The 15,543-nt window shown below is 38.8% G+C and overlaps 1 protein-coding gene across 2 annotated transcripts in view; it reads left to right on the top strand.

The window, feature by feature from the left end:
• Positions 1-24: 24 nt before the first annotated feature.
• Positions 25-15,543, top strand: part of LOC139462392 (cysteine--tRNA ligase, cytoplasmic-like) — a 279,723-nt gene continuing 264,204 nt past the window's right edge. For both annotated transcript variants that reach the window (XM_071244073.1, XM_071244074.1), the window contains exons 1-2: positions 25-69; positions 7,692-7,783. In XM_071244073.1, coding sequence (XP_071100174.1) covers positions 54-69; positions 7,692-7,783 — 108 coding nt within the window. In that variant the 5' untranslated portion in view covers positions 25-53. The remainder of the gene's footprint in view (positions 70-7,691; positions 7,784-15,543) is intronic.

Genomic DNA, 15,543 nt, shown 5'->3' with positions numbered 1-15,543 from the left:
CAGCTCGCTACAGTACTACTGCCGGTTTCATCATCGCGTGGAATAGGGTGACAATGTCTGAAATTGCTGGTAAGTTGCACCAGTTTATGTGAATACTAATCACTCACAAGTAGAATACATGTGAGTCGTAGTAAGAACATATAATGCTGATTCTATCACATGTACATTTATAACTGACAACTTCGGTTTGTCTTGGTAATACCGAATCGGCGATCGGCTGTAAAGTGAAGATTGACACATCGTGGAACCTGGCTTTTTACAGATGTTTAGTTGGCAATATTGTCTCCCGAAGGAACGAAATCTGTCATCAACATATCACATGAAATTTGACTTGACATTCAAGTTTTTGTCTTTGCTGTATGAAACAACCACAACTGTTTAGACAGTCACAAACATTTTGTAGTGAAAGTTCACATGTTCTTGAAGTTCCTGGACATGCCACGCTAAGCTGTCACATCAGAGAGATGTTGGCACGACCACCAGCAAGAAAACAGTGCAATGATTGTCACAATATCAGAACTGCAGCATATGCACTGTTGTTATGTATCTTGTACAATTTCATGGTTGTCACACGTTTTGTTAGCAATGACATAAGGTAAAGGATCAATATTTTTATTATTTTCTTTCTAACTTGCTTGAACTATTTTAAGGTATTTGTAACTTGTTCACTAAAACAACAAAGTAGGTCATTGCTGATGACATCTACATGACACAGTTGTAGTTCACCCCAAGATTGGGTGTAATGTAAGTTCATGTATTTCTGTTATTAGGCAAGGAAATCAAGCCTGCATGACCAGAAGGACTCCTTTGTTATTGAAATATCCTGGTGAAATACTGGAGTGGGCTGTCCTTAGATATCTCATGTTGGAAAGGAGACTTTGTCTGGTTGTGAACAACTTTGAAACATGAAGTTGTATCTCTAACTCTGAACATACATCATAGCAGCTTAAAACTTAGTATGTTTGGTGACATTTCAGTTTGTGTCTTTAGTCGCTAGTCCGAAGCCCAAGTCTGTTTGGTCAGGTAAACTTACCGGTAGCTATTAATTGTCCATATGATAATACTAAACTCACCTGATACATATGATACATAGAGCCATGTTCGGGCAAGTAGAATCAAAAGTTTTTGGCATTGACTGACAAATTTTAAAAAACTGGTCGTCATTTCAGTATGTTTCATTAAACAAAATCTGCCCAAAGTTCCATATCCATAGTCATGTTATAATTTATATCACAACAAATTTGGTACAGTGAGTGAGTGAGTATGGTTTTAGGCCACTTTTAGCAATATTCCAGCAATATCATGGCAGGAAGACACCACAAATGGGCTTCACACATTGTACCCATGTCGGGAGTCGAACCCCGGTCTTCGGCATGACGAGCGATCGCTTTAACCACTACTCTACCCGACCGCCCTATTTGGTACAGACTGCGTATAATTCTGTTTGTTTGTTGTTAAATGCCGCACTCAGTTATGTAACAGTAAACAATCAAATCTGGATCAGTGATTTATATTGTCAACAACAATCCATGCTGTCAGGGTGTGATGTCACATAAATAAACAAGTCACAGAGCCTGACCACATGATCCATTTGGTCGCCTCTGACAATCAGACCCCCTGAAGATCTGCGTGAGAACTGGTCTTCAGCAACCCATGTTTGTCATAAGTAGGAGACTAACAGGATCGGGTTGTCTGACTTGGTTGACTCATGTCATCATATCCCATTTGTGTAGATTGATGCTCATGATGTCAATCACTGGATTGTCTGGTCTATGCATATTGTATTATTTACAGACAGCCTTCATACAGCTGGACTGTTGCTGAGGGCAGCAATTAACAAAAGCACACAAATGACCAGCATTGGTTGCTGGGGATCTATGTTAACCCATCTTCCTGAGTCCAGAAAGTTAACTGACGATAAAAGTCCAGTTTCCACTGGTATTATGGAGTTACATTTTGGCTGGACTAACAAGTTTTTTCATAGTCCAACAAAATCGAAATTCGGTTCGTAAACTTTAATGCAGATTTTGGTTGATTGCATGATCTGTAAAGCATGTGCACCGCCAACTTGTCAACAGATATTTTCCAAATCATTTTTATGTTTTTAATCAAGGTGCTCATGTGATTTGATGCACTTCTCGACGTAAGACCTAAGACCTCGATCACTTGTCTGGTCTAGGCTTAATTACATATTTAAAAGCTGCCTTCATACAACTGGGATGATGCGGAGTGAGGTGGTTAACAAATATGTGCCCAGGGAATGTTTAATCTCTTTGAGCTGGAGTTGTCTCCCCTTTGACCATAAAGTGGCAGAAGACACTGCCTTTTGTTGGATGCCATTCAACTAATTCATCTGTATAGTGTATATATATATATGTTATGAATATAAGACTGAAATAGAAATGAAACAATTACACTTTTTGTGTTACTTATTGTATTTCTTTTGCTTAGTGATTTTAAAAAAATGAATTATCAGAAACATTTGAAACCTTAATCTACTTGGCATGTAAAACATGAACTTTTTTCAATTAAAATTCATCCTGATCAATTTACATTGGAAAGAAATTTTATGATTACTCATGCATAATTAGTAACAAGATTGTAAGCAGCTTTTGTCATGGTGTTGGTTATGTGATGTTTATATGGATTTCAACACCATCTAGAGGCACCTTTCTGAACTTTAATTGTGATTTGAAATAATAGCTAACAATTTAATATTTAAGATCTCTGGTTTATGAACACTGTCGGTTCTAATTGAAATTTTTGGACATTGTATACTCAATAACCCCCTGCAAATCTGAAGACACATTTTATGTAATGACAACAAAATACAAAAGTTAGTAGTAGTAGACAAACGCAACTTCACTCTTGAATGGTATGAGGTCACTCTGGAATGGTATGAGGTCACTCTGGAATGCTAGGAGGTCACTCTTGAATGCAAGGAGGTCACTCCTGAATGCTAGGAGGTCACTGTTGAATACTAGGAGGTCACTCTGGAATGCAATGAAGTCACTCCTGAATGCTAGGAGGTCACTTCTGAATGCTAGGAGGTCACTCTCGAAAGCGATGTATCAAACAGCCAGTTGGTTGTCCGATCTCATTCTCTTTCCCCCCAACCCATCCCAAGAAAGATGTGGGTATTGTCTTTTTCTCTACCCAATCAAATTTTTAAAGTTGACAATACTGAGGACCTCTTCTTCAGTGACTGTATATTCACCTCAGCTGTTTCACTGGTCAGTAGTCGGTTGACAAGTTGGTAATTATATATTTACCCTGATATGGAAACACATAATCAGTTAGAGAGCAATATTATAGTCTTGATGATGACAGTGATTGCTAATTGTTTGTGTACTCATCCCAGGAAGTGGCCCAGACACAAAGTCAACATGCATTAGCTGGGTGGACGGTGCCATTGACGGGGGATGAGGAAGGCAGGATATATGTCAATCACTACAACTATATTTTACTGCTAATGTGTTGGATATTTGTCTTGTTTATATTAGAGCGGAATAAAGGAGTGGAATAAACATAAATGGAGTGATGAAGGGTGAGATAACAGTGATGAAAGGTGGTATACTGGACTGATGAAGGTTGGGATAACAGTGATGAAAGGTGGTTTAGTGGACTGATGAAGGGTAGAATTAAGGAGTGATGAAGGGTGGGATAACAGTAATGACAGGTGGGATACTGGAGTGATGAAACGTGGGATAACAGTGATGACAGTAGGGATACTGGAGTGATGAAGGGTGAGATGACAGTAATGACAGATGGAGTACTGGAGTGATCAAAGGGTAGGATAACAGTGATGAAAGATGGGATACAGGAGTGATGAAGGGTGGGATACTGGAGTGATGAAGGGTGAGATAATAGTGATGATGGGGGGATACTTAAGTGATAAAGGTTGAGATAATAGTGATGAAGGGTGTAATAAAGGAGTGAAGGGTGGGATGACAGTGATGAAGGGTGAGATAATAGTGGTGACAGGTAGGATACTGGAGTGATGACAGGTGGGAGACTGGAGTGATGAAGGGTGAAATAAAGGAGTGATGAAGGGTGAGATAATAGTGATGACAGGTTGAAAACAGTGATGACAAGTGGGATATTGAAGTGATGAATGGTGGAATAAAGGAATGATGACAGGTAGAATAAAGTAGTGATGACAGGTGGGATACTGGAATGAAGAAGGATGGCGTAATAGTGATGAAGGGTGAGATAATAGTGATGACGGGGGGATACTGAAGTGATAAAGGTCGAGATAATACTGATGAAGGGTGGAATAAAGGAGTGAAGGATGGGATAACAGTGATGAAGGGTTCGATAATAGTGATGACGGGGGGATCCTTTAGTGATAAAGGTTGAGATAATACTGATGAAAGGTGGAATAAAGGAGTGAAGGGTGGGATAACAGTGATGAAGGGTGAGATAATAGTGGTGACAGGTAGGATACTGGGGTGATGACAGGTGGGAGACTGGAGTGATGAGGGTGAGATACTGGAGCGATGAAGGGTGAGATAATAGTGATGACAGGTTGAAAACAGTGATGACAGGTGGGATACTGGAGTGATGACAGATATGATACTAAAGTGATGACAGGTGAGATAATAGTGATGAAGGGTCGAATAAAGGAGTGATGAAGGGTGAGATACTGGAGTGATGACAGGTGGGATACTGGAGTGATGACAGGTGGGATACTGGAATGATGACAGGTGAGATAATAGTGATGAAGGGTCAAATAAAGGAGTGATGACAGGTGGGATACTGGAGTGATGACAGGTGGGATACTGGAGTGATGACAGGTGGGATACTAGAGCGATGAAGGGTGAGATAATAGTGATGACAGGTGAGATACTGGAGTGATGAAGGGTGAGATAATAGTGGTGACAGGTTGAAAACAGTGATGACAGGTGGGATACTGGAGTGATGACAGGTGGGATACAGGAGTGATGACAGGTGGGATACTGGAGTGATGACAGGTGAGATAATAGTGATGAAGGGTTGAATAAAGGAGTGATGAGGGTGAGATACTGGAGTGATGAAGCGTGAAATAATAGTGATGACAGGTTGAAAACATTGATGACAGGTGGGATACTTGAGTGATAACAGGTGGGAGACTGGAGCGATGAAGGGTGAGATAATAGTGATGACAGGTAGGATACTGGAGTGATGACAGGTGGGAGAAGCGAGTGATAAAGGGTGATATAATAGTGATGACAGGTTGAAAACAGTGATGACAGGTGGGATACTGGAGTGATGACAGATATGATACTAAAGTGATGAAGGGTGAGATAATAGTGATGACAGGTTGAAAACAGTGATGACAGGTATGATACTGGAGTGGTGAAGGGTGGAATAAAGGAGTGATGAAGAGTGAGATAATAGTGATGACAGGTTGAAAACAGTGATGACAGGTGGAATACTGGACTGATGACAGGTAGGATACCGGAGTGATGAAGGGTTGAATAAAGGAGTGATGAAGGGTGAGATAATAGTGATGACAGGTTGAAAACAGTGATGACAGGTGGGATACTGGAGTGATGAAGGGTTGGATGAATGCTGAGACATTTCTGATAGTGTTTACATCAGAGTGAAGTGGCAAGCTGTAAATACAAAACAGACAAGGAGATGGGGGGCATCTCAAGGGGAGGGAGCATCTCGCCAGGAAGGTACAACATGCTTGAGTTCAGAGAGAACAGTCAACAAACCCACTCTTTGCACAGGGTTCTGATCATCTAAATACAATAAAGGCACTTCAGTTTTGCGTGCTTGTGTCAAGTGAATCTCACATGGTATGGCCATCCATGGACGGACATATGCACGTCTATGTACGTCTTTGGGCTGTTTGAGTAACTGATGAGAAAGCTCGTTCATCTTAAATAATTGTAAGAATTAGTATAGAGCTACATAAACTCAATGACTATTCAGTGTTGGGCAATGTTCGCCCTGGAGCAGTACCTATACATGCTGGCAAGAATGACAATGAATGGCTGCATGGTATGGTACATATAAGTTTGTTAGTTTTGAGGGTGTGTATTGATAGGTTAAAAATATGTCTGATTCTGACAGGTTTAGTATGTACTTGATGTATTTCACTATTTGTTGCTTGCTCTGTGAAGATCCTGGCTAGAATTGGTCTTTGGCAACCCATGCTTGTCGTAAGAGGTGACTAACAGGATTTATAGATTTGTCAGGATTTTGTCAGATTTATAGTCCTGCACCATGACTTTATGAAAACAAAACCAATCTAGATTTATATAAGAGAAAGTCTAGCATCTTTCCAGCTCTATTCCACATTAGGAAAATAATTTCAGGAAAATTATTTGTTTTAATTTTAGAATTTTAAAAAAGATTTCATGGACTATGGTAGTCTTGTCAGATTTAATGGCTTGGTGGATGCATGTAATCATATCCAAGTTATGTAAATTGATACTCACGTCAATCACAGGATTGTCTGGTCCAGACTGGATACCAGTAACATGGTCATATAGCCGGAATATTGCTGAGTGTGGCGTTAAACAACAAACGAATGAAACAACTTGTAGTTAAGTTGTGGTTAAGCTGTTGGGTTAGCAGTGTTCTAGAAGGCACTGCCAATCCCAGATATGAGAGTTTGTTAACCCTAGGTACACTTCAGATACTGCCTTGTATATTTTTTTCACTATTTGCTGAACACACGTAGTAAATCTTTGCAAGAAATTCTTCCCACTTCTCGGGGCGGTCGGGTAGCCTAGTGGTTAATGCGTTCGCTCGTCATGCCGAAGACCCGGGTTCGATTACCGACATGGCTACAATGTGTGAAGCCCATTTCTGGTGTCCCCCGAGGTGATATTGCTGGAATATTGCTAAAAGCGGCGTAAAACCAAACTCACTCACTCACTTCCCACTTCTCCATGTTTGTTCCGGTGCCAGATAGCTTTCTGTGCCACTAGAATGATGACAGTGTTTGTAAGGCTGACTGTGTTTTACTGTCGACCCTTGAGTCAGTGAGCGGTGAGTGGTACTTACGTTCAGGATTTATAGATAAATTGAGGATGGAAACCTACACTACCATTTACACAATGACATGGCTCCTGAAACTACTGGTTAATGGTCTCAACTTTCACTGCGAAGATGACATTAATCTGTGATTAAACTCCAGTAATCTGTGACTAAACTCCAGTACACTGGTTAATGGTAAGCTTGAGTTGAATCCTTGACATGGACAATATCCAGGTGGGATTGAGTTGAATCCTTGACATGGACAATATCCAGGTGGGATTGAGTTGAATCCTTGACATGGACAATATCCAGGTGTGATGGAGTTGAATCCTTGACACTGACAATATCCAGGTGAGATTGAGTTGAATCCTTGACATGGGCAATATCCAGGTGGGATTGAGTTAAATCCTTGACACTGACAATATCCAGGAGATTGAGTTGAATCCTTGACACTGACAATATCCAGGTGAGATTGAGTTAAATCCTTGACACTGACAATATCCAGGTGGGATTGAGTTGAATCCTTGACACTGACAATATCCAGGTGAGATTGAGTTGAATCCTTGACACTGACAATATCCAGGTGGACATGAGTTAAATCCTTGACACTGACAATATCCAGGTGGGCAACAGTCATGACTTTCTTGCAGCAGTAAACATGAAGTATGAACATTGAAATACTGGTCGACTATTATTATTTGTAAACTCTGTTTCAGGAAAAATGAAGAGAGCACAGCCCTCCTGGGAGGCTCCCGCTGTTGAGAAGGAATCGAAGCTGAAGTTGTACAACAGCCTGACTCGACAAAAGGTAGGTGGCCCTCTCATCCAAACCACACCCAGTCCCACCAACGTCTGGTTCTACCAGGTTGTTTCCTGGTCCAAGACCACAGCTGGGACATAACTGGGTGTTTCAGCCATTAAATTTAACTACAACTCTATGCCTTGGTTAGGATGATTACTAAAACCATTTTATCTATGTTATCTTTCTGAAAAGGATTATTGTCTAATTTTAAAATTTGGGTGGTGGGGGCTTTTTGGCCAATAAATATACATAGCAATTTTGAACCACAGTTTGGGAATTTATTGCCTAGATTTATTGTTGATTATTAAAGTCACAGAATGCCAAGGTCTTTCCCTTTGTCTTTTACCATGATTCCTTGCTACACTAGGGATGTGTAAGGGACAACTGACCATACTTCAGGGTTATACCATATACATAGACGGTATACTGTCGGTTATCTCACTTGTTAGTTATACCACTTCTAGAATGCTGTTATATACTGTAAATCTTGAAATTTGTGCAAACTTGAATAAAATGCGACTGGTATATGCTCGCATTAATTAACTTTGCATTTATGTCTCCAAGTGACTATCAACAATAAGACGGCCTCACTGCACGCTTTGGATAGCAGAAATACCAATTTTAAAACACAAGCTGGTTTATTGAGCAGCAGTTGCAAAAGTATATAACAATGTCATTCAAAGAATATCAATGACACAAAGGGGATCTGGTGAGATCGCTGCTTGCGTCAAGAGTTCTACCCACTCGTGTCAAGCTTTTTGACACCTTCTCCGCATACAAATCCGTGAACTGTTGGCTGAATTATTTTATTGCCTTTGAACTTCTTTATGCCAGTCAGAGTAAACATATAAACTGGGTATTGTTTTTAGGAAAACACTGTTTATTAATTTTACTGAAGTGCTCTACTCAGCGCCGCCGCTGATAAGTGGTGCTATTGGCTGTTTGATTGGATTAAGGTAAGGAAGGATATGTATCATTCCACAGGGGATAGGATGGGGGGTGTCGCATTGATATTGAGTCACATTTTTGGCTTGAGGGTAGCAGTCGTATTAATTGGATTAAGGTAAGGAAGGATATGTGTCATTCCACTGAGGATAGGATGGGGGGTGTCGCATTGATATTGAGTCACATTTTTGGCTTGAGGGTAGCAGTCGTATTAATTTGGAGACGCATTAATTTCCAGATTTACAGTATACCACTCACCCTCCCCCTTAAACTATTGTTGTACCAATGGTCACAGTCATTTGACTGTATACAATGTAGCAATAAACCTGGTGACTGCTACTCCATGGTAGCATTTCGGTTCACAAGTCTGTGAACAATTTGACGTGATACGGAGAGGTCAAGGAGGCAATTCGTGGATACCCTGTGTGGATACCTTATTTGGATACCAATTACCTTGATGGATACCACAGGATAACAGCGGTGTCACCTCATGTGGAGAAGTATGTCACCCAGGACTATTTTTAGATAGAGGTATTGATCATTGATAGAACAAATATTCAAAGTTTGATGTCTTTATGGATCTGCATGAAACTGCAAAAATCATGTGTTGTTTTTCAACATTAGTTTGTGCCAAATTTTAACTTTCACTGTTGTTTCAGCTTATAAACATAATTTGTATGGTTTTCATATTTTGATTAAACATAGTTTGAGACAAGTCATTAATTTTTTTAATAGTTTGTGTGGACATAATGTAGCTAGAAAAATAAAAATATTGATGAAACTGTATGAAAGAAAACCAATTATATTCCTTTTAAAAGAAGTTACAGAACACCTGATTCTTTCATATTACTAAAGTTTAAAAATACTTGCCGTAAAAGGCGGCTAACGCGATTGGGTGGTCAGGCTCGCTGACTTGGTTGATACATGTCATTGATCCCAATTGCGTGGATCAATGCTCATGATGTCAATCACTGGATTGTCTGGTCCAGACTCGATTATTTTACAGACCGCCGTCCAGGGGTCCGGAAACCGTCATATGCGCCGGACATGTCCGATTGGGAATCTCAAATGTCCGGTCTAAAATATTGCTTACCGGACATTTAAATTTTTCTGTCCGGACATTTTAAAAAGTATTGTCCGGACATTCTTAAATTTTGACCGGACATGATCAACAGTTAGGACTGAGCAATTTCTGTCTGCAGTTGTAACACAATGAAGATTATCTACACTGACAAGCTTTGTTTGTTTTGATTGCTGTAAATACATCGTACCTAGAATGATAGTCCAATCGGTCAATCACTGTAATAGGCAATAAACTGAGTTGACACTGATTAATCGAGGATTTATTACTGAGAACATCTTGTTAATTTGAGTAAAATGTATTTACAACTGTACATAAATACCTTGCATCATCGATATACCTCATTATCCTCACAATGCTAGGATACGTAACCTCAGTCAAGAAGCGAAAGCGTGACGACAGCCAGTCGACCGATGCAGATCAGTCGAGCGGATCTGCCAAACCCTCAAAGTCTGAATGATCATTTTGTAAGTCGTGGCTAACGACTTTCACTTGGTTGACATATAACGAGGATTTGCAGATTTTATTGTTTTCAGTAGCTAGTCGTATATTGAATCTTGATTGACCGCCATTTTGCTTTCTGTGACGATCGATAACAATTTTTTTTATGGTCAATAATTAAGTACAGATGAAAAAGTATTCAAATAACTACTGCTATCAACGATAGTTTAGGATTTATGATTATATTATCTGTCTTGTTTTAAATAATCTTTAGTTTAAAAAAAAAACTTTTCCCGTGAGGTCACGTGATAACCAAATATGGGATAATAGTCTCGATCCAAATGTTACAACGCGTACACTCTAGCAGACTCATGAATATTAATTAGACCGTTCACAACGTTGACAGATCGTTATTATAACAGAAACAAACGAATGTTTTCCATATATATCTAAAATGATATTATTTGTTATTAATTGTCCGGTGAATTAAACAATTTAAATTGAAACAATTCATAATTCATCATATTATGAATACGTAACAACTTGTAATTTGTGTGTAAAAAGTCGTACTAAAACACGCTGTTTGAAGGGGGCGTGGCATAAATGTAAATGTCCGATTGGGATTTTAAATTTTCCGGACCCCTGCCGCCGTCATATAGTTGGAATATTGCTAAGTGCGGCGTTGAACAACAAACAAACAAACAATAAAGTTAAAAAAAGTTAACCCTAAAAATATGGAAGAATCAGTGTTCTTTAACTTCTTTTGAGTAGTATTATATCACAGTTGCTTTTACGATACTGTTTCTAATTATGTTTAGGTTACCTATATGAGTATCATAATTTGACCCTCTGGGACCATATTGAACCAGTTATGACAGTGGAGTTATCTCCCTTACATTACTCTTCATCTGTCAAGTAACATACATTGCTTGTTTCATTATAAGATATCAATGGATATGTCATGCTATGTCGTTGTTGTTTTCATCTCATTGAGCAGTTTCCCTTTAATTTGAATTAATTAGTCCCTTTCAAGATTATTCTGAAATATAGCATCTGTATTAAATTGCCATATACAATTGTTCGGGATCACTGTAAATATGGAACTGTATTGTCATTGGGTAGTTATGTAGACTATCTAACGAAGTAATACTGTAGTTAATTTGTCATGGATTTCAAATTAGGAAAAGGGTTTGTGTTCTTTATCAATTGGTTTCATCTTTGTACCCAATCAAACTGTTTCATCATCATGTAAACTGTCACCAGTTTGAGTAACAGTGGAAAGTAGGTAGTTTTATGAAATTTTAATATAGATCACTGGTTGCAAGAAATAATTCAATTGTTGATGGAAAAATATTCAATAGTGAATGAGAAAATAAACATCATTCAAGCTTTTTTCTCTCTGAGTATCCATATAACACTTATGTATGTTATGGAAAATATGGAAATGTTTGAAAGCAACTGGCTATTTAATCTTTAAATATAAATATGTCAGAAAAAAAGCTTAAACTTTTTTGGACATTTAACTTTGATTTTATTGGACATTACATAATGATTCACAAGTTGAAGCCTTTTCTTATTTTGTATTTTTTACAATATTTTATTATCAGACTCTTTCAAATGATCGGAAAATAATTGATCACAGATTTAACATGTTCAACATGTTTAATGATTGAGTATTTTCTTGGAACTAAAATCAACATGATCAATGCAAAGATTGATGAATTTGAAAAAAAATGATACTGATTTAGAAATGTTTGGAAATGGATTTAATCTTTTGGGTTAAAGCATCTGTTTGTTGTGCTGAAGACCTGAAGACCTGTTTCAGTTTCCCACATGGATTGCCGGGGCGGTCGGGTAGCCTAGTGGTTAAAGCGTTCGCTCGTAACGCCGAAGATCCGGGTTCGATTCCCGACATGGGTACAATGTGTGAAGCCCATTTCTGGTGTCCCCCGCCGTGATATTGCTGGAATATTGCTAAAAGCGGCGTAAAACCATACTCACTCACTCACTCACTCACATGGATTGCCCGCCCCTGGTGTCTCTCTCTCTATAAGTATGTCAGAAAAAAAGCTTCAACTGTTTTTTTGCATTTAACATTGATTTTATTGGACATTACATAATGATTGACAAGTTGCACTAATTATAATATTAAAAAAACTCCTGAAATATATTGTGTGAAAGAGGTTTTCCATGAAGCAAGATTGGTACATTGCTGCTGATGAAGCATACATTTTACATACTGGCATGGAATATTACCCATTACGTTTTTCTCACCTTACAAATGAATATCGGATTCTGATTGGCAAAGACCAATGCTATTATTTTCAAAGCTCCCCGCTAACATGAAAGGTATATATTTCTTTCATTCCCTGCTCAAATTGCCGAACGGTTGGCATTACATGTGCAATATACCAACCACAGTTTTGTACCTTACAAAATTAATTATATAAGACCCTTTTCTCTGGATATTAACGATATTTTCCAAATGAAATTGAACAAGGGTGAATAACTCTTAAGTTGTTTTTTTCTGTTGTCTGTTATTTTTTCGATAAATGTGAAAAATGAACCATGTGGATAAATGCCTAACTGTGGTATTCTGTCTGATTTGGACCGAAGTATGCATAAGAAATGCCGTATTCGACTTAATAAGCGCCTAGGGCGCTCTCAAAATTAAAAATAGGGGCCTCTTATTAGAATATTATTTTGGTGGGAAAAAATCAGAGTTGAAAGATCGTAAATTTCGTGGTTTATACTGATGGCCTGAACTGTTTATATACGACAGATATATTTTTCCAGTATTTAATTCCCCATAATTAAAGGTGCACATAACACACGAGTGCGTATTATACATGAATAAATAAGTCTTGTGTACATTGATCAATCGGAAGGGGTGCTAATTGAAATTGTTCATAAGCCAATATATTTGCAAATATCGCTGTGGGCGCTTATTAGAGTAGGGCGCTTATTGTGTCGAATACGGTACCTACAAAATAATTAGGTGCACAGTTACATATATTCTTTGTTTACCAGTCCCTCGAGTGACATGGGTTCATGTGCCCTCTATGTTAGTTTGGCTGTTCATGTTAGTTCGGGTTCAGGGAACACTAACACAGAGGGTACATTAACCCTTGTTATGCCTCAAAGTGAGATTGACCAATCAGAGAGCAGAACTACTAACCCCATATGAGCCCATATACCATCAGTAAAAAATCCAAAAAGTTTGTTACTGACGTAATATGAAACCGTATACCGTCAGTAACAGCCATTTTGGATTTCCAACACCCACCTCACATATTTCACATGAAAATTCTGGTACAGAAATTCGTTATTCGACACTGTTTTGTGTTTTAATATCATTTGTTTTTATTTGCAAGGTTGTTAATGTGTTTTTGGATCACATGCGTGACTTTTATAAAGATTATATAAAGTTAAAATTATCAACAAGGTTTGGCCTCTGAGGTTTGAAGAGTAGTCTCCCTTTGACCCTAAACGTCAACCGTTGTAAGTGTCACGTTTTCATTTTGACAGGACATGTGTGAGATGAATGCCAGATAGTGGAAACCTTTTGGCATAATAAATTTGTTATGGTGTCTTTAGTTGCCATGTACGGAGTCATATTAGGTAAGCAGAAAAAATATTATTCTGCTAAGCTAATACGACACCATATACGGCAACTCAAGACACCATAACTAACAATGTGCCCCTCGAGACTTGTGGACAACTTATAATCTATTAGGGAGACAGATTAGGTCGGCCCAGCAATGGAGAACTAGATATAAGAGAGTAGTAATTGGACCTTCTGTTAGAAGATGACTGTGTTTTTACCATGGCTTTGTTATTCTGTTGGAAGATTAATGATAGTTGTTTGAAAACAGCAAAATAAATCTCAAGCTCATCCAAGTTGTCTCCCTTTGGACAGTGGTCAAATGAAATTGGTGAAAGGTGTATCCACAGGAGTTATCTCCCCTGGACTACATCCAGCCTGATTTTAATGAAGCCGACGTCATTAAGGCACAATAATCAATATCAAGAATAAATCATCAGGGCGATTATCACCGGCCAGCTGATGTCGTCAGTGGGGGTTTGGGGGGGATGCTGAAAGGAGTGGTGGTGGTGGAGAGAGGGGGGGGGGGGGGGAGGGAATGGGGCTGGGGCTGGAGGAGACTTTCATAACTTGACAGTTGTCACCCTAATGGATTGAATATTAGCGGTAGGCGTCACTCTCGGAGTTCTTGTTGTCATTGTACATACCAATATTAGAACAAGTAATAAAACAAATATTTTCTGTGACAAATCGAGATGCAGGAGGCATTTTTAAGAGTCTGTATGTTTTTTCATCTAACGTTTTATCACATTTTTTTGTTTTTGTACATGATGTTATATATGGCTGTTTATTGTGAAACGTGCTCAATACTCGTGATGAGCGATACAAGTAAACATTTCGGAATGAGGAGATGCTTTTCCTGATATATCAGTTTTATAGATTTTTCGCAGACCCTCTGTTGCCATACTGGGAAAAATGCCCACAGAGCAGTGATTAGGATGATGTGGAAGTCTTTCGGTGAACATTATCTGACTCCAAATACATGGCAAAAAAACTTTTTACATTAAGATCAACATTTCTTTCAATATATAGGCAATCTCACCACCGTGTCTTTTGATATCAAATATATCTATCAACACAAGTCGATAAAAAGTTTGTATCTCCGCGTCTTGCAGAGGAGTTTTAAACTTTTATTGACGTGTGGACAGGGATATAGACAAGGAGCTCGTCGTATGTGATGCTGAAAAAAATTGTGCTGTTTTCTACCCATTAATCATGAACAGTACTTGTATGCAAATAGATGAGGTGACCACATTTTTTATTTTGTTGTGTTGATCTTTTGCTTACAGGAAAATCTATAGTCTGATGCTCATGTAGACGAACTTGTTCCTGAGATGAAAGTCGAAGCCCATTGTGCATCTTTGTTTGTGCAGCATCTTTCTTGCTTCAGTGGATGGGTTGGTGAGTGAGTGGGTGGGTGAGTGAGTGGGTGAGTGAGTGAGTAAGTGGGTGGGTGGGTGGGTGGGTGGGTGGGTGGGTGGGTGGATGTGTGAGTGAGTGAGTAAGTTGGGTTTAATGCCATTTTTAGCAGTATTCCAGTAATATTGCAGTGTGTCAGCTTAATGCTGAGAAAATCCTGAAGTGATACAGGTCTCTGATGTTTACCACTTGAAACCCACGAGCATGGGTATGGTGCTGGCAAACCTAGAGGCTTCGGTTCTGAAGTACATGTTGCCCTTTGGACAGGTGACTTTG

The sequence above is a fragment of the Haliotis cracherodii genome, unplaced genomic scaffold (assembly GCF_022045235.1).
Source record: "Haliotis cracherodii isolate W230 unplaced genomic scaffold, xgHalCrac1.p SCAF_15, whole genome shotgun sequence".
NCBI classification, from domain to species: Eukaryota; Metazoa; Mollusca; class Gastropoda; order Lepetellida; family Haliotidae; genus Haliotis; species Haliotis cracherodii.
Note: the sequence above shows the minus strand (reverse complement) of the source record. Positions and strands in the feature narration are given on the sequence as shown.